At 42.6% G+C, this 24,536-nt stretch overlaps 2 protein-coding genes across 6 annotated transcripts in view; one reads left to right on the top strand and one right to left on the bottom strand.

The window, feature by feature from the left end:
• The first annotated feature begins 431 nt into the window (after positions 1-431).
• The window catches only part of LOC124042135 (ATP-dependent zinc metalloprotease YME1L1-like), a 29,136-nt gene continuing 5,031 nt past the window's right edge, over positions 432-24,536 (top strand). Inside the window, exons 1-16 of the mRNA XM_046360502.1 lie at positions 432-593; positions 10,336-10,464; positions 12,426-12,606; positions 14,686-14,784; positions 15,151-15,257; positions 15,474-15,624; positions 15,966-16,049; positions 16,575-16,748; positions 17,240-17,392; positions 17,585-17,717; positions 18,145-18,207; positions 18,400-18,512; positions 18,912-19,079; positions 19,218-19,230; positions 19,937-20,063; positions 22,625-22,751. Coding sequence (XP_046216458.1) covers positions 561-593; positions 10,336-10,464; positions 12,426-12,606; positions 14,686-14,784; positions 15,151-15,257; positions 15,474-15,624; positions 15,966-16,049; positions 16,575-16,748; positions 17,240-17,392; positions 17,585-17,717; positions 18,145-18,207; positions 18,400-18,512; positions 18,912-19,079; positions 19,218-19,230; positions 19,937-20,063; positions 22,625-22,751 — 1,855 coding nt within the window. The 5' untranslated portion in view covers positions 432-560. The remainder of the gene's footprint in view (positions 594-10,335; positions 10,465-12,425; positions 12,607-14,685; positions 14,785-15,150; positions 15,258-15,473; positions 15,625-15,965; positions 16,050-16,574; positions 16,749-17,239; positions 17,393-17,584; positions 17,718-18,144; positions 18,208-18,399; positions 18,513-18,911; positions 19,080-19,217; positions 19,231-19,936; positions 20,064-22,624; positions 22,752-24,536) is intronic.
• LOC124042134 (serine/arginine repetitive matrix protein 2-like) lies at positions 1,479-9,704 on the bottom strand. Of its 5 annotated transcripts, XM_046360497.1 has the most exons (4): positions 9,552-9,704; positions 5,247-6,323; positions 3,891-5,189; positions 1,479-3,860 (listed from the first exon to the last, which is right to left on the bottom strand). In XM_046360497.1, exons 2-4 carry the CDS (start codon positions 6,286-6,288, stop codon positions 3,136-3,138), a joined length of 3,066 nt encoding a protein of 1,021 aa, XP_046216453.1. In that variant the 5' UTR covers positions 6,289-6,323; positions 9,552-9,704; the 3' UTR covers positions 1,479-3,135. The 5 variants fall into 5 exon arrangements, with proteins under 5 accessions (XP_046216453.1, XP_046216451.1, XP_046216452.1 ...); XM_046360495.1 differs by having other exon boundaries at positions 3,891-6,323; positions 9,552-9,703; XM_046360496.1 differs by having other exon boundaries at positions 1,479-3,836; positions 3,924-6,323; positions 9,552-9,703.

Below are 24,536 nucleotides of genomic sequence, written 5' to 3'. Positions count from 1 at the left end.
TAAGCAGAGCGCTGATGTCGCCCCTTGATTAAGCAGCGCCCACTTTGCGAAAGACACAGGCCCAAAATATGTATTATGTCGATGCCCAGCACGCCTCCCCATGGTGCTGTTGGAGAGAAGCTGCGCTGCGTCCTCCCCAGTACTTTTCATATTTAGGGAGATTTATATTTTCCTTAAATGTTGTGATAAGCTTTATTTATTTGTATTTCGGCAACTATATAATTTGGATTGGTGTGTCATAGATATGCAATCTTGCCTTCTTTTTTTTTTGTTTTGGCATACATCGGCCTAAATAACAATATAAATGATCCATTGATTCAGGCTAGCTATATAGTTTCAAAATATGTTTTATCTCACGGAATCATTGCATTCATTCTTACGGCTAAGCATTTAACCCGGTTGTTAATGTAACATATCCGGTTGACCTTTATAATTAGCCGCTTTCATTGCGCGAAGTGAGTGGACGGCTGGACCGGATAGAAGGAACGAGAATCAAAGGGCATATCGGAAAGGATCCTCTAAACACATTGTTGGCCTGTCTAAGAGAGGGACATTTGGGAATGTTTTCATTGTCAACATCCGTCCAACCACAGGTAAACAACAAAAATAAGTAGCTAGTTAGCAGTAGCGAAGTGTTGTTGACCAGTTAACGTTACAGTAACTAGTTAAGTCATAGTTAAATATTAAATGAACCTTAGCTAGCTGTCAATCCTTTCTTCGCAAGTAGTGATGTCTATATAACATTGAGTAATGCTATTGACCCCCAAAAAAAAAATATATATATAGTTATTGTGAAGTTTTCAGGGATATCTTGTACATTTTCAAAAGGTTTTAAAATATACTTTATCTGTAAAAGGTCATTGGTTAGCTAGATGATTTAACTTGACCCAGGGTTTGTTTGTGGTCTCCTTGGGGTAGTTGCAGCAATCTAGCTCCATCTCACAGCTAAATGAGCTATTTTAACGTTACGCCAACCTTACTTGACAACTGAGAAGAAACTCCTGAAATGTAAGTTAGCTAGTTTATGCTACTATTACGGAATGGCAGGTGGACAGCTTGCTACATTGCAGCGAGGTCTGGACCCGACATGGATCATGATGGAGAGGCAGTCAGGGGTCTGTAGAATAGTATCCCAAGAGTCTTTATTTTAGAACAGTGCTGTAGGAGGCTATAATAGCTAGCTGGCTGAACTTGATGACTGATTTGTGAAATAATGTAGCTAGACAGTTGTTGGTTTGGTGGCACCTGTGTAGTCTGTTCTGATGCTCATGAGTAGACACTGTCACCTAGAGGGCTGCTGGTGTCAAATCCCAGGTACCGTCTCCTGCCGGTGTGCCCTTGAGCAAAGTATTTTACTCATATAAAGCTCCATGGGGCGGCTGGATGAGCTGATATTAGCCAACTGACCACAATCTGATTCTCAAACATGTTCGATACACTCAAAAGCCATGTACTGAATAAGAACATAATAATTGACTTTTTTTTAGCTTTTTATTGAGATTTTAAAAACCATCAAATGTAATAAGTCTGACATTTTACTGCAGTAAACTTACACAATTTAGTCACTGAAAAATAGTCTGCTAAATGACTTAAATGTAAATGAAAACAACTCATTCATACTACCCTCAGACATTAAAATGTCACCGACAGACGATAACATGATTATAGAAAATGTTGACTAAAATGTGAAGACTCAATTGAGACTAACCTAGAAAAATCTCACACAAGCTGTCCCCGTTTGAAATGTTACTCCTCTGGGCTCAGTTTTCCAAAAGCATTTTAAGGCTAAGTTCATGAGAACCATAGGATCCTATGGCTCTAACTACGAACTTAGCCTTAAGATGCTTTTGGGAAACCGGGCCCAGGTACAATCAAAAAGTAGTTATCAGGACTGACAGCCAACAAAGTACAGAAGTCTAAATCCTAAAGATCTGAGTAATGTTAAGAAAACTACAAGGATAATATTAGTGAACAAAACCCTCACAGAAGTGAGTATCTGTACGTCTTAATGGATACATTTTTAGGGATGTTGAATTGAAAGTTGCACAGTCCAAATAACAACCATTTTAACCCCATAAAGGTGAATGCAATATCTACACTGAACAAAAATAAAAATTCAACATGAAGTGCAGTTCATATAAGGAAATTAGTCAATTGAAATAAATGAATTAGACCTTTTTTATCTATTGATTTCACATGACTAGGAATAGATATGCATCTTTTGGTCACAGATACCTTTAAAACAAGCAGGGGGTGTGGCTCATAACCAGTCTGTATTTGCCTCATGCAGCGTGACATCTCCTTCGTATAGAGTTGATCAGGCTGTTGATTGTGGCCCGTGGAATGTTGTCCCACTCCTCTTAAATGGCTGTGTGAAGTTGCTGGATATTGGCGGGACCTGGAACATGCTGTTGATCCAGAGGATCCCGAACGTGCTCAATGGGTGACATGTCTGGTGAATATGCCGGCCATGGAATAACTGGTACATTTACAGCTTCCAGGAATTGTGTACATTTCTTTGTGACTTGGGGCTGTGCATTTTCATGCCGAAACATGAGGTGATGGCAGCAGATACATGGCACAACAATGGGCCTCAGGATGTTGTCACACTATCTCTGTGCGTTCAAATTTCCATCGATAAAATGAAATTAGGGCAATAGCTCTGGTGAACATTGCTGCAGTCAACATTGCACACTCAACTTGTGACGACAACCGCACATTTTAGTGGCCGTTTATGTCCCCAGCACAAGGTTGTGCCGTGTAATGATCATGCTGTTTAATCAGCTTCTTGATATGGCACACCTGTCTGGTGGATGGATTTATCTTAGCAAAGGAGAAATGCTCACTATCAGGAATGTAAACACACATTTTGCACAATTTTGAGTCGCTTTTTGTGCGTATTTAAAATGTCTGGGATCTTTTATTTCAGCTCGTGAAACATGGGAGCAACACTATACAAGCTGCGTTTTTTTCTTTTTTTCTGTGTGTGTTCATGACAGTGATCACCCTAACAGGCCACCCTCATCTGATCATGTAGTTTTCTATCAAAAATCAGGCTGTACTGGCACACACATTTTTACAAACTAGATAAAGGTGTACCGTCACTGGCTGAGCTGTTGCCAAACATTATCCTGCTTATGGCACCGATAAAGCTATTACAGTCACTGGGGGTAACTGGCTTTGTGGTGACTTCTCTATGTTCTTCCCCGTTTCACTTTCTTCATCCACCCTCCCAGTTTCATCTTCCTGATCACTTTCTTCTACTGGTGAAAATCCTGCTTCCTCTGTTTTGTCTTTGGAGTGAAAGTTGCATTTGACTGGAGTTTCACTGTTGTCCTTATCCTGCTCTTCCCCCCTCTTAACTTTGTTTGCTGCACCAGGGGGATGGCCACTTTTCCGTGGGCGACCTCTTCCCCTGGGCTCAGTGACTGGAGAATCAATGCATGGATAGATACGCGGACTTCCAGGGGGCCGCCTTGCTTGGCTTTCCAGTTTTCTATCCTCTTCCCCCTTGGGTGTTAGGCTCTTCCTTGTCGATTCAACTTTACTGGGCCGGCCACGCTTCTTTGGGGAGGGGTCATCTGGTTTTTGGGGTAGGCAAGCCGCCGCGAGGCCGATCACCTTCAGTATCTTGGGTTGTGTAAATACTGATCCTTTCGGCCTACCTCTGTTAGGTGTTATGGGGCTACCCAGTAACTTGGAGACCGATCCTTTCGGCCTACCTCTATTGGGTGTTATGGGGCTACCCAGTAACTTGGAGACCGATCCTTTCGGCCTACCTCTATTGGGTGTTATGGGGCTACCCAGTAACTTGGAGACAGATCCTTTCGGCCTACCTCTATTGGGTGTTATGGGGCTACCCAGTAACTTGGAGACCGTTATGGGGCTACCCAGTAACTTGGAGACTGATCCTTTCGGCCTACCTCTATTGGGTGTTATGGGGCTACCCAGTAACTTGGAGACCGATCCTTTTGGCCTACCTCTGTTAGGTGTTATGGGGCTACCCAGTAACTTGGAGACTGATCCTTTCGGCCTACCTCTATTGGGTGTTATGGGGCTACCCAGTAACTTGGAGACTGATCCTTTCGGCCTACCTCTATTGGGTGTTATGGGGCTACCCAGTAACTTGGAGACCGATCCTTTCGGCCTACCTCTATTGGGTGTTATGGGGCTACCCAGTAACTTGGAGACCGATCCTTTCGGCCTACCCCTGTTAGGTGTTATGGGGTCACTGGTGGTAACTGGATTCTTGGGGTCTTCACTTTCTTGATCCACCCTCCCGGTTTCATCTTCCTGATCACTTTCTTCCACTGGTGGAAATCCTGCTTCCTCGCTTTTTTCTTTGGCGTGGAAGGAGCGTTTGACTGGAGGTTCACTGTTGTTGTTATTCTGCTCTGCCCCCCTCTTAACTTTGTTTGCTGCACCAGGGGGACGGCCCCTTTTCCGTGGGCGACCTCTTCCCCTGGGCTCAGTGACTGGAGGATCATCGCAGGGATAGATACGTGGCCTTCCGCGTGGTCTTCTTGGTTGGCTTTCCAGTTTCTTTAGCTCTTCTTCCTCATCGGGTGTTAGTATCTTCTTTGGCCTTCCCCTTCCCCTTTTCAATTGAACTATACTGGGCCGGCCATGCTTATCAAGGGAGAGGTCAACCACTTCTCGAGGTTGGCCTCGCGTCGGCTCGCCCGTCGCCTTCAGTATCTTGGGTTGTGTAAACACTGATCCTTTAGGTCTACCTCTCTTAGGTGTTATGGGGCTACCCAGTAACTTGGAGACCGATCCTTTTGGCCTACCCCTGTTAGGTGTTATGGGGCTACCCAGTAACTTGGAGACCGATCCTTTCGGCCTACCTCTATTGGGTGTTATGGGGCTACCCAGTAACTTGGAGACCGATCCTTTCGGCCTACCTCTATTGGGTGTTATGGGGCTACCCAGTAACTTGGAGACCGATCCTTTCGGCCTACCTCTATTGGGTGTTACGGGGCTACCCAGTAACTTGGAGACCGATCCTTTCGGCCTACCTCTATTGGGTGTTATGGGGCTACCCAGTAACTTGGAGACCGATCCTTTCGGCCTACCTCTATTGGGTGTTATGGGGCTACCCAGTAACTTGGAGACCGATCCTTTCGGCCTACCTCTATTGGGTGTTATGGGGCTACCCAGTAACTTGGAGACCGATCCTTTCGGCCTACCTCTATTGGGTGTTATGGGGCTACCCAGTAACTTGGAGACCGATCCTTTCGGCCTACCTCTGTTAGGTGTTATGGGGTCACTGGGGGTAACTGGATTCTTGGGGTCTTCACTTTCTTGATCCACCCTCCCGGTTTCACCTTCCTGATCACTTTCTTCCACTAGTGGAAATCCTGCTTCCTCGCTTTTTTCTTTGGCGTGGAAGGAGCGTTTGACTGGAGGTTCACTGTTGTCCTTATCCTGCTCTGCCCCCCTCTTAACTTTGTTTGCTGCACCAGGGGGACGGCCCCTTTTCCGTGGGGGACCATCATAGATGGGGGACTTGGTGGCAACCTTAGTCTTGCGTGGGCGACCTCTTCCCCTGGGCTCAGTGACTGGAGAATCAATGCGTGGATAGATACTCGGACTTCCGGGGGGCCGCCTTGCTTGGCTTTCCAGTTTTCTATCCTCTTCCCCCTTGGGTGTTAGGCTCTTCCTTGTCGATTCAACTTTACTGGGCGGGCCATGCTTCTTTGGGGAGGGGTCATCTGGTTTTCGGGGTAGGCAAGCCGCCGCGAGGCCGATCACCTTCAGCATCTTGGTTTTCATAAGCACTGATCCTTTAGGTCTACCTCTCTTAGGTGTTGAGGGGTTACCATTAGACAAGGATTTATCTGACTTGGAGACTGATCCATATGTGGGTGGCCTACCCCTTCCCCTGTTAGGTGTTGAGGGGTTACCATTAGACAAGGATTTATCCGACTTGGAGACTGATCCGTATGTGGGTGGCCTACCCCTTCCCCTCTTAGGTGTTGAGGGGTTACCATTAGACAAGGATTTATCTGACTTGGAGACTGATCCGTATGTGGGTGGCCTACCCCTTCCCCTCTTAGGTGTTGAGGGGTTACCATTAGACAAGGATTTATCTGACTTGGAGACTGATCCGTATTTGGGTGGCCTACCCCGCCCCCTTTTAGGTGTTGCGAGATTACTATTGGACAAGGCTTTATCCGACTCTTCACTGCCAGCAACATCTACCTGCACTTCAGTATTGGTTGCCACTTCTTCCACCTCCATTTTAATCTCCATTCCTTCTATTATTTCATCCTGGTTCAGTGCCATTCTCCGATGGACCTGTGATCTTCAGGTGCAACCCACTGTAAAAGAGATTGACATGGTTACTTATAAAAAAACATGTAAATTGCCCTGAAATGAAAGACAAATCTACCCAAAGATTTTTTTCTTCTGATTCCATGCAATTCTATTAGGACAGCAATAAGGTCAGTGATTTGAAATCGGGTATCATTAAGCTGGTCGACCGATACGGTTTGTGGTAAAGGCTGACATAACCATAGTTAGGTTAAATAACTACACTTTTTTTATAGGGTTAGGGTTCCCACACGGTCATATTTCCATGTTACAGAGCTTGTTTGCGGAAAACAGGCAGACATGTGCTAATTGGCTATCTGCTTCTCCGAACACCTGTGTTTAAATGGAAGCACGATGCCATTGGCTGCAACTGTGTTAACAGTGTACAGTAACTGTATATTTAGCATTTGCTTGTTATTTTGTGGTATGAAAGTAGAGGGCTTTGTTTCTAGAACCGTACAGCAATTGAGAATCGATTCGCGTTTAGATGGGAGTATTTGGTTGTTTTGGCTGCCAGAGCTAATTCGCCTCTAAACAGAACATGTAAGGTGTAACGTTTAGGGTAGGCTCAGCTCCCCTGAATGCAACAAAAGTCTAACTTGAGGGGGCTCTAAATAATGCTAATTTGAACCATTCTATTTGTTTAAAATGCAGTGGTAAATATTTTAGTTGTAAATATGGAGAAAAACGTGGTTTAAAACATTTATATCCATGTGGCTGCACAAAGTCTGTCCATGAATGGTACTGTAGAATTCTATCGCTGGCTAGAAAGCGGCACTGTCCACTTGGTGCTAAGCTCCTTTTTAAAAATGCAGATTTTCCTTTGTACTTCCTAATTTGCCATTTGTTTGCCATGCGTCCTTGATTTAAAAAAAGGTTTATTCCAATGCATTAGATTAATCTGTTGATTCATCATCCTTTGCTTTTGTCAGTCAGCTGTTTTAGAGAACTCATTGCTTTGTTATTCAGGTGCGCCACAGATAATGTTCAGAAGTAGATATTTAGACAACTAGACTCCAACACGCATCCAATCAATTCAACAATTATATGTTAATGACAGTAGGCCTATAGTAGTTGACTCTTTCCGTTAGAACCATTCAATTTTGCAATCACACGGGCCTTCATTATTTTGGATTTGTGCACCCATGTTGAAATGTTTCATAGGTATAGTGCACTTTCCCGAGATCTCCAAGATCCAGAATTTTGTACAGGGTTTAAGTTCAATTGTTAAATGCTTAATAATGACAACTCATTAATGTAAGGAAAGGTAGCATTCAATGAATGAATTATGGACAACTTATCAACTAGGGTGTAAACGTGTTTTTTATTCACCTGTTGTATGCCTATTATATTGAATGTAGACTACCTGTTTGTGTAAAATTGTCTAGTCTGAGGGCAGGCTACACCGACAGTGGTGTAGGACTAGTGGAGGGTAAACTCCATTTACCCATCTTTTTCAGAAAAATAGGGAGCGTTACTTTTTTCCACGACCAGTATTCAGTTTACCCATCAATGTTACCTTGTTTTTTCAGGCACTGGGCAAATTTCAGGTCTGCTGAGAGCAAACCTGAACATTGAAAATTCTGCACGTTTTACTGTGAACAACTGAGGTTGTACCTGCGTTAAGTTACAACTAACAGTGGCCAAGTAGCCACAGTAGCCTATTTGATCATAATGTAGGCCTACCATCAAAAACAATGGAGAAAAATGCATCCCATAACATTTTAACATAGAACATCATTTAGCCTACAGTAGCAGCCAATGTGTGATGTTCAATGAGGCCTACATTACATGAGACTGAACTTAAAAGAAGAAAACATGCAGGGCTTGACATTAATCCTTCAGACAAGGAGGTGACTGAAAATGTTAAGATGCAAGAAACCACTTTACAAAATAAAATGCATTAGTATTCCTAGGGCCCACCGGGAAGGCAGAGTTTGTACTTTCAGACACATAAAATGTTTCATAATGGCAACAGTTCGCTGAATCGGGTGCACCTACCAAAAACAGCCAGAGATTAATCAAATAAGTAAATAGGAACAAGGCTTTATCGTTTTTTTTTACAGGAATGTTTGGCAATCGACTATGAATGCGTTGGAGATCGACCGCTGCTCTGAGTGAAGTTCAATCTTCGTGTTTCTCTGCGGAATAATATTCGTGATCGGCAGTCCCGGGGCTAAAGTTTAGAAATGGTTACCAGCAAAAAAAAAACTAAACGTTTTACCACTTCGTCACCAGTAGGCATATTTTGACGTTCATGGTAATACTACACATTATAATCTAGTCTGTGTGTGTGTTATGGTGACCATCCTGTTTTTCCGGGACAGTTTCAGCCTCATTTCAGGTCGCCCGAATTTAAAAGTAACAAAACAAGTAAAACAATTTAAGCAAAACACATCCATTGCTGTAGACTTATATGAGCATAATCAATGGCAATCGCCGAGAATGTCATTAGGGACACTTCGTGTTCCGTAAACAGATGTCTTTCTATTCATATGAAATGGCGCGAATATACTTGCAATGAAACGGATTTGATGCTGGGGTTATTTAGAGTATACGAACACGCAGTTGACAAACATTAAGACGACTTGTTGTTTATGCAAAATTTAAAAAATTAATAATAATAAAGTAATTGACGTCTTCTAGGCCCATAAGACCACGAATTGCACAATGTAATTCGCACTCTGAACATTAGCACGGTAGCTAACGTTACACCATGTTGATTGTTAATCATGACATTGAACGTTTTTAGGACATCAAATGCTTTTGCATGGCATAAATATCCACATTTGTGTTATTCTACCACCACAACACACGTATTACACAAGCAACAAAGCAGTATGATGAGAAAATGCGTATATTATGCACAAGCCCGGTTTGTCTCCAACGTTAACGCTACTGATGTTAGCGAGTAGCTAACGTTAACTAGCAACACTACAGCTGCAAGGAGAAACATTTGTGACCGACGTTAGCAGGCTAGCCAGCTCGTATAGCGTGTTTTAACCTCAACAGTGCCGCCAGAATTGTAGATTACACACAAGTACATGGTAGTAAAGCTAGCTGTAGCCAGGTTGGATAATCAATAATGCTAGCTAGCGTTAGCTTTGTTTGCTAGATACATTAGCTTCTTGATTACTATGTTGTTGTTTTTTATGTAACCTTTTATTTAGCTCCTTGATTTGCTAACGTTAGTTGAGTTTTAAAAAAAATATATATATACGGCATTCATGCATTACCTTGGAAAAATCCTTCGTTTCACCACGTGAAGCTCTATAAATGGCTCTCTGTCGCTGTTAGCCACCACGTCTGAGGAGACAAAAAAAAAAAGCTTAATCTTTACAACCGAATTTGAATTTGCAACCACTTCCGGTCCACCCCAGGTTCATCGAACTAAGTGCAAATTATACTCTTTAAAAATATATATTTTTTTTAAAGAAATATTTTCATTTCCGAATCTACCACAGATAAAATGGCTTCGTTATCAGTATATTTTTATTCTACTTTGTTCTTCTGTGGGGGTTCATGACGATTGGCGCGAATTTGTCCTGCTCACAGTTTTTACTATAGGATACTAGCCATTATTACTTTCTATGAGAGATATATATATATATCATTATCACTGATGGAAAAAGTACCCAATTGTCATACTTGAGTAAAAGTAATGATACCTTAATAGGAAATGACTCAAGTGAAAGTCACCCATAAAAATACTACTTGAGAAGTCTAAAATGAGTTGGTTTTAAATATACTTTAGTATTAAAAGTAAAAGTATACATCATTTCAAATTCCTTATATGAAGCAAACCAGAAGGCACCATTTTCAAAAAAACATTTTTTTAAATGTATGTATAGTCGGGGTACGTAATTTAGAAATTAAGCATTAGTGTTTACTGGTTATACTTTGGGAGAGTCCCACATTGTGCATGATTGTGTGTTGTGGGACACAGTTTAAAATGGTTTCATACTAAACAGCAATTAGCGTGTGTGAGCCGATGTATTCCTGTTGTGTGTTGCCTGGCAGGTCACTATCCCCCTGAGTCACCTGATCAATGCCGTCCAATACTTGAAGACTGCAGTGGGCAGCAGCAATGCCGCTGCTAAACCTCAGCATAGAGAGCATGCCTTGGAACAGGACTTGCAGGGCACAGAGGTAAATGCACATGCACACAGCCTACAGCTTGCAGATCTGCAAAGCAGCTGGCAATACTGTTCTGTCCAACTGTCATGGGCAGCCTAGCTATATGGAAAACAAGGGGATTTCTGTATCCATAAGTGGCCATATACATTGCTTTCGGGAAGTATTCAGACCTCTTGACTTTTCCACATTTTGTTACATTACAGCCTTATTCTAAAATGGATAAAATATATTTTGTTCCCTCAATCGACACACAATACCCCAGAATGACGAATCGAAGCAGGTTAAGACATTTTTGCTAATTTATTACAAATTTTAAAAAACAGAAATGCCTTATTTACATAAGTATTCAGATCCTTTGCTATGAGACTCGAAATTGAGCACAGGTGCATCCTTGAGTTGTTTCTACAACTTGGAGTCCACCAGGAGTCCAATTCAATTGATTGGACATGATTTGGAAAGGCACACACCTGTCTATATATAATGTCCCACAGTTGACAGTGCATGTCAGAGCAAAAACCAAGCCATGAGGTCAAAGGAATTTTCCGTAGAGCTCCACGACAGGATTGTGTTGAGGCACAGATCTGGGGAAGGGTACCCCAACATTTCTGCAGCATTGAATGTTCCCAAGAACACTGTGACCTCCATCAATCTTAAATGGAAGAAATTTGGAACCACCAAGACTCTTCCAAGAAGCGGCCGGCCGGCCAAACTGAGCAATTGGGGGAGAAGGGCCTTGGTTGGGGAGGTGATCAAGAACCTGATGGTCACTCTGACAGAGCTCTAGAGTTCCTCTGGTGGAGTGCTGCAGAGATGGTTGTCCTTCTGGAAGGTTCTCCCATCTCCACAATCAGGCCTTTTATGGTAGTGACCAGATGGAATCCATACCTCAGTAAAAGGCACATGACAGCCCCCTTGGAGTTTGCCAAAAGGCACCTGAAGACTCTCAGACGATGAGAAACAAGATTCTCTGGTCTGATGAAACCAGGATTGAACTCTTTGGCCTGAAGCGTCACATCTGGAGGAAACCTGGCACCATCCCTACAGTGAAGCTTGGTGGTGGCAGCATCATGCTGTGGGGATATTTTTCAGGGACTGGGATGATCATAATCGAGGGAAAGATGAATGGAGCAAAGTACAGAGATCGTTGATGCAAACCTGCTCCAGAGCGCTCAAACTTGGGCGAAGGAACCTCCCCAAATACAGGTGTGCCAAGCTTGTAGCATCATAGAAGACTTGAGGCTGTAAACGCTGCCGAATGTGCTTTAACAAAGTACTGAGTGACTGGTCTGAGTACTTACATAGATGTGATATTTCAGTGTTTTTTATTTGTAGTAAATTTGCACAAATTTCTAAACCTGTTATTGCTTTGTTATTATGGTGTATTGTGTGTAGATTGAGGGGGGGGGTTTAATCAGTTTTAGAATAAGGCTGTAACGTAACAAAATGTGTTAAAAATCAAGGGGTCAGAATGCACTGTATGTAACCTTTTGAAATGTTTGAATCCTTTTACAATTTAATATAATTTGTGGATTCAAATAAAGCATTTTAAAGTGTGTTCTGTGTGTGTACCTGTACTTTATATATACCAGTACTGTACTGGTATCCTTTTGTATATAGACAAGTTTTCATTTTATTTGACCTTTTTATTTAACTTGGCAGGTCAGTTAAGAACAAATTCTTATTTTCAATGACTGCCTAGGAACAGTGGGTTAAGTGCCTTGTTCAGGGGCAGAACGACAGATTTTTACCTTGTCAACTCGGGTATTCGATCTTGCAACCTTTCGGTTACTAGTCCAACACTAACCTGTGTGTGTAGCCAAGTTATCATGTGGATTTATTCCTTGTTGTTATTTTTCTATTTCTAAAATAAATCTCTCTACATCGTTTGAAAGGAATCATAAGTATGCATTTCACTGTTAGTCTACATGTGTTGTTTATGAAGAATGTGACAAACATTTGATTTGTATGCGTAGCCCACGTGGAGCCTGAGGGACCTGGGCCTGTCTGACCTGGGCGTGGGGCAGCTGGATGAGCTAATAAGAGCTATGGTACCACGTCTGAGTCAACAGGGGGCGCTGTCCTCATCCAGCCCCAGCCAACAGGCCTGGGGGACCTCTCACCTCTCCTCACATTCCTTCTTCCACAACAAGCATGGTGAGGCAAAGGACACATCTACAGTTGAAGTCGGAAGATTACATACACTTTGGTTGGAGTCATTAAATCTTCTTTTTTTTCAACCACTCCGCAAATTTCTTGTTAACAAACAATAGTTTGGAAGTCGGTTAGGACTTCTACTTTGTGCACGACACAAGTCATTTTTTCAACAATTGTTTACACAGTTTGTTACTTATAATTCACTGTATCATAATTCCAGTGGGTCAGAAGTTTACATACACTAAGTTGACTGTGCCCTTAAACAGCTTGGAAAATTTCCAGTCATGGCTTTAGAAGCTTCTGATAGGCTAATTGACATCATTTGAGTCAATTGGAGGTGTACCTGTGGATGTATTTCAAGGCCTACCTTCAAACTCAGTGCCTCTTTGCTTGACATCATGTGAAAATCAAAAGAAATCAGTCAAGATCTCAGAAAAAACATTGTAGACCTCCACAAGTCTGGTTCATCCTTGGGAGCAATTTTCAAACGCCTGAAGGTCCCACGTTCATCTGTACAAGCAATAGTACGCAAGTATAAACACCATGGGACCACGCAGCCATCATACCGCTCAGGAAGGAGACTCTTCTAGGAAGAATCACAGAACAACAGCAAAGGACCTTGTGAAGATGCCGGAGGAAACGGGTACAAAAGTATCTATATCCACAGTTAAATGAGTCCTATATCGACATAACCTGAAAGGCCGCTCAGCAAGGAAGAAGCCACTGCTCTAAAACTGCCATAAAAAAGCCAGACTACGGTTTGCAGCTGCACATGTGGACAAAGATCGTACTTCATGGAGAAATGTCTTCTCGTCTGATGAAACCGAAATGGAACTATTTGGCCATAATGACCATTATGTTTGGAGGAAAAAGGGGGAGGCTTGCAAGCTGAAGAACACCATCCCAACCGTGAAGCACAGGGGTGGCAGCATCATGTTGTGGGGGTGCTTTGCTGCAGGAGGGACTGGTGCACTTCACAAAATAGATGGCATCATGAGGTTGGAAAATGATGTGGATATATTGAAGCAACATCTCACGACATCAGTCAGGAAGTTAAAGCTTGGTCGCAAATGGTTCTTCCAAATGGACAATGACCGACCCCCAAGTATACTTCCAAAGTTGTGGCAAAATGGTTTAAGGACAACAAAGTCAAGGTATTGGAGTGGCCATCACAAAGCCCTGACCTCATCCTATAGAAAAGTTGTGGGCAGAACTGAATAAGTGTGTGCGAGCAAGGAGGCCTACTAACCTGACTCAGTTAAACCAACTCTGTCAGGAGAAATGGGCCAAAATTCACCCAACTTATTGTGGGAAGCTTGTGGGAGGCTAGCTGAAACATTTGACCCAAGTTAAACAATTTAAAGGCAATGCTACCAAATACTAATTGAGTGCATGTAAACTTCTCACCCACTGGGAATGTGATGAATGAAATGCATGCTGAAATAGATCATTCTCTCTCCTATTATTCTGACATTTCACATTTTTTTAAATAGTGGTGATCCTAATTTACCTAAAGACAGGGCATTTTTACTAGGATTAAACGTCAGGAATTGTGAAAAACTGAGTTTAAATGTATTTGGCTAAGGTGTATGTAAACTTCCGACTTCCACTGTATATAGATAATGACTATAGTAACCCTACTGCTGGTTAGTGAGTAGTAACCCTACTGCTGGCTGATGTGTTTCCCAAAAACTAAATTAATCTTGTACAAATGATGAGCTTAATGCTAAACATGATCTTTTTGTTTTTGGGAAACTCACCCGGTAATTGAACAATTAGCTGTAACCCGATTTCAGATTTATCTGAGTTTAAATCGCCTTTTGTGTAGGGCCCATATCAAAGGGTGTGTGGGGGGTTGACTGCATGTTATTGCAGTATAGAATACATATGATTCGCTTATGATAAGTGTTTTTTTTTTTTTTTTTTTTTTTGTATAGCACTGATGTCTATTATAGAATTCATTTAGTATCGTATTTCAATGAATGAGTTGATTTTTGAGACGGAATCACTAATCACTATTTAAATGCTAACTATTGGGTGGAATATGAACATCCAACCCTCCTTCCATTGTCCTTGTAGGGTTCTCTGGTGGTAAAATGGGCACCTCCTACCCTGTTTTCTGCAAACAGATCCCTTCCCCTCTTCAGGCAGTTTGTACAGAGCTCCGCTATTGGCCAGGTAATCAAAGATCATTTTATTATATTATTTTGTAATTAAGTGACTAATAAATATCCAGCAAAAATCCCAGCGCAGTTCTCCTGCAAATGCAAGTCGATGTCAACAGTGGCATATGCTTGTGACATCCATTTTAAATGGGAGCCTATTCCACCGTTGCTATTGGTCTATTTTAGAGGAAGAGTTCGTTCAATGAAATGGAGGGCATGGCGTTTGTCTGCTGTTTATGACAATCACTCACCCATATTTGAGTGCGATCATGAACACCTACACTGCATTCATATTTACCAAACATCTTTCTACTTAGAAATGTGTAGTTTTGATTTTATATGTGTGTTGAACATATACAGTATGTGTACTTGTTTCCAGTGTGGATCCAGAACAGAGGCTTTAAAACACTAGGGAAACACAAGCGACTGCAGGCAGGCTTTGAGCGTCCCATGGAATCAGATGGCTTTACACCCTCCTTTATGAAGGTGAGACCACTGGTTTGTCTGTACTCTGTCATTCTCTGGAGAGAGTACCTGGGTCTTGTTCATTAGGCCACACCATAGAAAAATGTTTGGAAATGTTTTAAAATACACGTATTTTTATATCTTATTTGACAAAGACGAATGTTATCTTCCAGATGTTTTCCTACTGAACATGCTCCTGGTTTTATTGTAAACATATATGACTGTTGTCTCATGCAGGGCCTCCTGACGCGTGATAAGGGGATGGAGGTGGAAACCTTGGACAAGCTTATGAAGAACAAGAATATTCCTGATGGGCAGCAAGATTCTTTCAAGACCGGGTTTGCTGAGGGCTTCCTGAAATCCCAAGCTCTGACACAGCGCACACAAGGCAAGTGTACACTATACAACACTACACTACAAGACCAGGGTCAGTAAGACACATGGCGAAACGGAAAACCAAAACGGGTGTTCTTAACGGAACAGCTCAGGTAGTACCTCCTTCGTTTCACAACATTGTCTAATGTTTCTACTGCCTACTAAACATCACCTAGGTGTACGTTATCTTCCAGAAAAATGAAAGTCACCGGCTCTACTCTTCTTGCAGTGAGCATTAAATGACCACGGTTTCAGCTTGCAGGACCCGAAGGCTCACTGTTGCATGCCCGCCTTTCATATATTTTTTTTCCCGTATTGAATGAAAGTGGATTGAAACTCTCATCTTCTCTGCAGACTCTCTGAGGAGGACGAGGCTGGTCCTGCTGGTCCTGCTGCTCCTGGGACTCTACGGCCTCTCCAAGACCCCCTTCCTATCGGGTAAAGGCTCCTTTTCATTTTGTCCATCTCTCTAATCAAGCTTGAAGTCCTTCGCTCTAGCATGCAGCTTGGCGTGTACTTTTTAAAGCCGCAATCTGTAGCTCGCATTTTAGTCAAACTTCACTCTTCGCTGCAGAGGTTTGGGCCAGGAGAAACGTAACCAGTGTTAAATTCATACACAGTCCATGAGTGACCAGTTTTTGAAGCTGTATATTGTCTGTTTTTAAAGTAACATTCTTTATAAGTCAATGGGTAGCCTATGTAATTCATTCATTCAAATGACAGTTGAACAGCATCCCAGATTGAGCCTTTACCTCTTTGCTGATGCATTCAGAATTTACACACAAAAGCATGTCTAGCAAGTTTGAGTAATCAAGATAACTTGATGATAATATAGTTTTTTTTGTTTGTTTACCGAATGCTTCTTAAAGACAGTGATTTGTTGCCAAACTAAAATAAATCTAACCATAGCTAAGAACGCTTTTGCAGTGTGATTTCGAACCTTAATCTAACCGTTCTGGACAGTACGATTCCGAACCACATCAGGCCTGGACTCAGCGGTGGACCCTGTCCACATGAAGAACGTGACGTTTGAGCACGTCAAAGGGGTGGAGGAGGCCAAGAACGAGCTGCAGGAGGTGGTGGAGTTCCTCCGGAGCCCAGAGAAGTTCACCGTCCTCGGAGGGAAACTGCCGAGAGGTGCAGTAGACCGTCAAGCTCTTTTTATGGCCTTTAGTTGATCAGGGTTGTGTTCATAAGGCACCAAATAGAACAAAAAGACTGACTGGAACAAGAAGGACTATGTGGATTTGTCCAGTAAGAAACATTCATTTTTGTTTTCTGTTTCAAAACGTTTATAAAAAAATGTAACCATTTTGGTGCCCTAATGAACACAACCCAGGTGTAGACTGAATAATTCTGAATTATAGAAGTTGTTTAGGCAGGAACACAATCTTCCCCTCATGGAAGATGAAAATGGTGCCATTAACTTTGTTGCCACTTTAATTGGCTATTTCTTACAGTTAGTTACATATCTTATTATTTACTTCCACATTTAATTTCAATCTAATATTTTAGAGTCAATATTCATAAAAAAGGTCTACTTTGTTAGGTGAATATTGTATTACTGTATATTACCTATTACAGTTGTTCTTATCACTCTTGCTCTCTCTACATCTGTGTGTGTGCAGGGATCTTGCTGGTTGGCCCTCCTGGTACTGGGAAGACTCTGTTGGCCAGAGCTGTGGCTGGAGAAGCCAACGTACCATTTTATTATGCCTCTGGCTCTGAGTTTGATGAGATGTTTGTGGGGGTTGGAGCCAGTCGCATCAGGAACCTCTTCAGTGAGTCCCATCTCCTCTTCTAGTCTCCACTCATTCCTGGCTTCCAACCCTGAACCTAATTGTAATTTTCACTGTCTTTTAACATTTTTTTTAACCCAAACTTGGTCGCAACGATGGATTTGTCATAATTTATCAACCGTATATCTGAGGCCCTAGACTTCAACCCACCCTCTCTATACGTTACATCTGCAGAGGAAGCCAAAGCAAACACGCCGTGCGTGATCTTCATTGACGAGTTGGACAGCGTTGGAGGGAAGAGGATCGAGTCTCCCATGCACCCCTACTCCAGACAGACCATCAACCAGCTACTGGCTGAGATGGACGGGTATGTTTCCAACGGGTTCTCCTGGGTTGTGTTCGGTGAGGAGAAACATTTGATAAAACAAAGCCAAATCTACGTGAGATTGTCCAACAAGAACACTTTTTTTTTTTTAAGTTGCAAAATGTTTCCCGTAGAAAACACAACCATACTTTCTGTGTGGAGAAACGTGACATCCCAGTGGGCACAGATGTCATTTCAACGTCTAGTTCAACAACAAATGTCAGTCATTGGATTTAGGTTAAATGTTGGAAGAAAAAAATCCCAGAATTCCTGTTGACTTTATGCAAATCCAATCAGTTTTCCACATTGATTCAACTTTCTTATTTTATTTTTTATGATGTGGAAACAACTTTGATTCAATCCGTCCCCCCCCCCCCCAGTAGGATGGATACACCGACTTCCCTGAACGTGTCACAATTGTCGCCCGCAGGTTCAAACCAAACGAAGGGGTCATTATCATTGGAGCGACAAACTTCCCAGAGGCTTTGGATAAGTATGTTAAGCTTTATTCATCTCATAATAATGTTGCTCAATAATAATGTTGCTCAATGAAATGTCTGTCTTTTAAAATTAAATGTTTTTGTTACAGGGTTTCATTAGTTGTCATGAGTACATATTGACTTGCCATGTTAAAACTAACCTAAAGTCAGTGAAACTCTGTCACTCCCTTCCCTGCCCTCCCTAGCGCTCTGATTCGACCGGGACGTTTCGACATGCAGGTCACCGTTCCCAAGCCAGATGTGAAGGGGCGCACAGAGATCCTCAACTGGTACCTTAGGAAGATTAAAGTAGACCCTGGTACGTGAGCAACACACGTGTGACCTATGTTGATCATAGCTTGAGTCCATTGCTGATGAGTAAATAGCTTCACACAAGTGAATCTGCTGGGCTAAATGCTAATAGATACTTGCAAATAAACTATGGCTAAATGAGAATCTACAGTGGCAACATGCTAATGGCTGTATGCTAATAGACTATGGCTACTTGCTAATGGATACATGCTAATAGCTACATGCTAATGGCTGCATACTTGTAGACAATGACTATATGAGAATCTGCAGTGGCAACATGCTAATCGCTGCATGTTAATAGCCTATGGCTACATACTAAAAGAGAAGAACGTGCTAGTAAGACACACCATAGTTGACCTAGCTTAGCTGTACCTATTCCTGCTAACGACCTGGCTTCCTCATGCAGATGTGGAGGCTGGGATCATCGCCAGGGGAACAGTGGGCTTCTCCGGGGCCGACCTGGAGAACCTGGTCAACCAAGCGGCTCTGAAGGCGGCGGTGGATGGCAAAGACATGGTGACCCTCAAAGAGCTGGAGTTCGCCAAGGACAAGATCCTCATGGGTGAGCTCTGCTGTAGGAATGGGGACGAAATGGATACATACCTCTATCACAAATCATGCCCTAGCCTCAACCTCCTAGCCACCTGTTTAGATCTGAGAGGGTTAGATGGGCTACCACCCTATTGCTTACACCCATCTTGCTCTCTGATAGACCAAGTGGAATTGCCACCATATTGCTTATACCTGAGCCTCGTATACCCAGACTTGAGTTCAGAGTCCAGGTAGAAACTAGTGACGCCTTGCCACTATTAAACAAATAATAAATATAAAAATATTTAATATGGATGGAGTTCCAAAGAGACATTTCAACAACAACGAAAATCAGAACGAATGCTGCATAAACCCGAGACGCAAGGAAATGCCTCTCCTGAGGAGAAACATCATTTCTACTTATAGACAATCAAATGCCCGTGCTGAATGCCACAGGCTCTCTGACCGCTCTCATGCTCTCATTCAAACAAAACAAAAATCCCTCCAAGTTTTCTGAGCAATAAATGTATACAGGTAAAAAAAATATATATATATTTTGTATATATTTTTTTTTTTTGGGGGGGGGGCATAAAAGACTGTTAAAAAAACCAGGAGATCACCTCCCAAGTATTCCCATTATAGAGATGATGTGATCGTATACAAATGTAAGCAAGGTTTGAAATTATTATGGTTTAGTCAAATATTATATCTGTTCGGGCTTCTTGCCATCAATTTGCGACCCGGCCCACCGTCAATCCACTCAAGAAAAAACGGTCACGCTGCTGAATCTAGTCGATAATACGTAGGGGTTAGGAGTTTATTTGGGATTCGGGGATCTTTGAGCAGGTTATGAAAAATCAACTCTTCTTTCGGTCTCGCTTACCTCCCACAGGTCCAGAGAGATAAAAAGAACAAGGAGATCACGGCGTACCACGAGTCTGGCCACGCTATCGTGGCGTACTACACCAAGGATGCCATGCCCATCAACAAGGCCACCATCATGCCCAGAGGACCTACGCTGGGTCATGTAAGTAGGACTGGAAATGGGGACATTTTAAAATCTATAGAAAACAAGATGGGAAGGGAGGGCTACAGACCAGTAGCATTGCACTGTACTGCTTACACCGTGTCCTGTGCACTAAGGTTATTATAGACACACACACACACACACACACACATCTCCCATAACTCTCACCTCACTGTTTTCCCTCAATCCCAACAGGCTGTTGTGACTTGGATTTAAAAGGAATAGCACAGAGACGGGTGCAAAGAATATGGTTGAAGGAAACTCTCTCACCCGTGTCTATACCAACCCAATGCTTTTTTATTTACTTTAGGAGTACATACCTGTAAGAAGAATCAAGTTAGCGAGCTGATTTGTTGTCAGCTACTGATGGTGATACACAAGCTTGGCCTATTTCAAACATTGCCATCTCTTGACTGCATTTACCTGCCACAGTAGCTTGGAAATCAATGATGTGTAAAACCTTAAATTGCTGATGCTAATGCTAATGCTATCTATGTATTGGCTTTATACATTTCATTGTTGAAAACGCCCCAAAAGCTTGAAAACCCGATTACAAAACTGAACGTAATTCATGCTTTTTTTCATTACTTTATTTTAAATTCTTATACCACATTTTATGTTACAGCCTAAATTAAAAATTAATTACATTTTATATATATTATTTTATATATATTTTTCATCTGCACGCAATACCAAAACATGTTTTCTTTGTTTTTTTTTTGCAAATTTATTGAAGACTGTAATACAAAAATATCTCATTTACATAAGTACTCACACCACTGAGTCAATACTTTGTAGAAGCACCTTTGGTGAATACAACTTTACGTCATCTGGGGGTATGTCTGTATCAGCTTCACACATCTGGATTTGGGGATTTTCTCTCACTCTTCCTTGCAGATTTTTCTCAAGCTCTTTTAAGTTAGATGGTAAGTCTCAGTGAACAGCAATCTTCAAGTCTTTCCACAGATTTTCAATGGGATTCATGTCTGGGCTTCTGTTGGGTCACTCAAGGAATTTTACATTCTTGTTCTGAAGCCATTCCAGCATTGCTTTGGCTGTATGCTTGATGTCATTGTCCTGTTGAAATGTAAATCTTCAACCCAGTCTAAGGTCGTTTGCACTCTGAAGCAGGTTCTCATCAATGATTTATCTGTATTTGGCTTCATCCATCCTTACCAGTCTCCCAGTCCCTGGTGCTAAAAAGCATCCCTGTAGCATGATGCTGCCACCACCATGCTTCACAGTAGGGATGGTGGTAGACGGGGTGATGAGCTGTGCCTGGTTTTCTCCAGACATAATGCTTTGCATTCAGGGCAAATATACATTTTTGTGTCATCAGACCACAATCTTTTGTCTTATGATCTGTCTTTCACGTGACTTTTTTGCAAACTCCAGGCATGCTGTCATGTGCCTTTTTCTCAGGAGTGCCTTTTTCTCAGGAGTGACTTCTATCTGGCCACTCTCCCATAATGTCCAGATTGGTGAAGTGTTGTAGAGACTGTTGCTCTTCTAGCAGGTTCTCCCATCTCAGCCAAGGAACTCTGTAGTTCTGTCAGTGGTCATTGGGTTCTCAGTCATCTCCCTGACCAAGGTCCTTCTTGCCCGGCTGCTCAGTTTAGTCGGGCGGACAGCTCTAGGTGGAGTCTGGGTAGTTCCATATTTTTTTTTCTCAATTTCCCAATGATGGAGACCAGTGCTCCTGGAAACTTTAAACACTCAAGCAATTGTTTTATACCCTTCCCTCATCACAATTATATTTTGGCGATCTACAGACAGTTCCTTGGACTTCATGGTATAGCTTCTGCTCTGACATGCACTGTCAACTGTGGGACCTTTTCACTGAGTGTACAAAACATTAAACACCTATTTCCATGACAGACTGACCAGGTGAATCCTGGTAAAAGCTATGATCCCTTATTGATGTCACCTGTTAAATCCACTTCAGTGTAGATAAAGGGGAGGAGACAGGTGAAATAGTAATTTAAGCTTTGACATGGATTGTGTATGTGTGCCATTCAGAGGGTGATTGGGGAAGACCATATTTAAGTGCCATTGAACGAGGTATGGTAGTAGGTGCCAGGCGCACAGGTTCAAGTGTGCCGAGAACTGCAACGCTCCTATGTTGTTCATGCTCAACAGTTTCCAGTGTGTATCAAGAACGGTCCACCACCCAAAGAACATCCAGCCAACTTGACACAACTGTGGGAAGCATTGGAGTCAACATGGGCCAGCATCCCTGTGGAATGCTTTCGACACCTTGTCGAGGGGGGGGGGGTCTATTTAATCAAGTTTTAATTCTGGCTGCCTATAACGCAGAAAGATGTGTAATAAGTCTAGGGGTATGAATACTTTCTGAAGGAGCTGTAGGTTATCTGGACCTCCATGTGTTTTAGGAATACATTCCACTGAGCCAATACCACAAGGCCTCGTTTTGATATAATGAAAAGTGCCTTAGTCCTCCTGTGGTTTTGTCAATAGTTTTTTAAAATGTTTTTCTGAAAACATTAAGTGTGAAATGGTTGGTTCCATTTTCAGCCAGCCCCCCCCCCACTGTCTTCCAGGTGTCCATGCTCCCAGATGACGACCGCTGGAGTGAGACGCGTGCTCAGCTGCTGGCCCAGATGGATGTCAGCATGGGAGGCCGCGTGGCTGAGGAGATCATATTTGGCAATGAGTTCATCACCACTGGTATGCAGGGGGATGTAGGGCGTAGGAGGGTAATTTGACTACAGAATTACAGTATACACCTTGTGCAGTACTGTATGTAGTGTAACAACAATATTCCTCAAACAGGATGGTGCGTCTCAAGGTGTGTAATCCTGTCATCCAAATGTATAATGTTCAATCTAAATGTTGGGGATTTATGTTTTTGAGGGTATGATATGGTAATTTATCTGTTATTCAAACTGACTTACAGAATTGCGGAGATTAACAGTGACGTCAATTCAAATGTATTTATATAAAGGCATACTAGAGAGGGCATACTTAAATTCACACAGGACACCGGATAAGACAGGAGAAGTACCCCAGATATAACAAACTGACCCTAGCCCCTCGACACATAAATACTGGAGGCTGAGACAGGAGGGGACAGGAGACACTGTGGCCCCATCCGATGATACCCCCGGACAGGGCCAAACAGGAAAGATATAACCACACCCACTTTGCCAAAGCACAGCCCCCACACCACTAGAGGGGTATCTTCAACCACCGACTTACCATATTGAGACCAGGCCGAGTATAGCCCACAAAGATCTCCGCCACGGCACAACCCAAAAGGGGGCTCCAACCCAGACAGGAAGAGCCCATCAGTGACTCAACCCACTCAAGTGACGCACCCATCCTAGGGACGGCATGAAAGAGCACCAGTAAGCCAATGACACAGCCCCTGTAATAGGGTTAGAGGCAGAGAATCCCAGTGGAAAGAGGGGAACCGGCCAGGCAGAGACAGCAAGGGCGGTTCGTTGCTCCAGAGACTTTCCGTTCACCTTCACACTCCTGGGCCAGGCTACACTCAATCATATGACCCACTGAAGAGGAGTCTTCAGTAAAGACTTAAAGGTTGAGACCAAGTTTGCGTCTCTCACATGGGAAGGCAGACCATTCCATAAAAATTGAGCTCTATAGGAGAAAGCCCTGCCTCCAGCTGTTTGCTTAGAAATTCTAGGGACAATTAGGAGGCCTGCGTCTTGTGACCGTAGTGTACGTGTAGGTATGTACGGCAGGACCAAATCAGAGCGAGAGGTAGGAGCAAGCCCATGTAATGCTTTGTAGGTTAGCAGTAAAACCTTGAAATCAGCCCTTGCCTTGACAGGAAGCCAGTGTAGGGAGGCTAGCACTGAAGTAATATGATCAAATTCTTTGGTTCTAGTCAGGATTCTAGCAGCCGTATTTAGCACTAATTGAAGTTTATTTAGTGCTTTATCCGGAAAGTAGAGTTTTGCAGTAGTCTAACCTAGAAGTAACAAAAGCATGGATTAATTTTTCTGCATTGTTTTTGGACAGAACGTTTCTGATTTTTGCAATGTTACTACGTAGATGAGAAAAAGCTGTCCTTGAGACAGTCTTGATTTGTCCGTCAAAAGAGAGATCAGGGTCCAGAGTAACGCCGAGGTCCTTCAGTTTTATTTGAGACGACTGTACAACCATTAAGATTAATTGTCAGATTCAACAGAAGATCTCTTTTGTTTCTTGGGACCTAGAACAAGCATCTCTGTTTTGTCCGAGTTTAAAAGTAGGAAGTTTGCAGCCATCCACTTCCTTATGTCTGAAACACAAGCTTCTAGCGAAATTTACAGTTGATTTGTCAGAGGACAAACCATTCACAGACACAAACTGATATGTTTCTGACAGATAAGATCTAAACCAGGCCAGAACTTGTCTGTGTAGATCAATTTGGGTTTCCAATCTCTCCAAAAGAATGTGGCGATCGATTGTATCAAAAGCAGCACTAAGGTCTAGGAGCACGAGGAC

This window comes from Oncorhynchus gorbuscha, linkage group LG08 (assembly GCF_021184085.1).
Source record: "Oncorhynchus gorbuscha isolate QuinsamMale2020 ecotype Even-year linkage group LG08, OgorEven_v1.0, whole genome shotgun sequence".
In the NCBI taxonomy this organism is placed as follows: domain Eukaryota; kingdom Metazoa; phylum Chordata; class Actinopteri; order Salmoniformes; family Salmonidae; genus Oncorhynchus; species Oncorhynchus gorbuscha.
The sequence above is the reverse complement of the archived record's forward strand: the minus strand, read 5'-3'. Positions and strand labels throughout refer to the sequence as shown.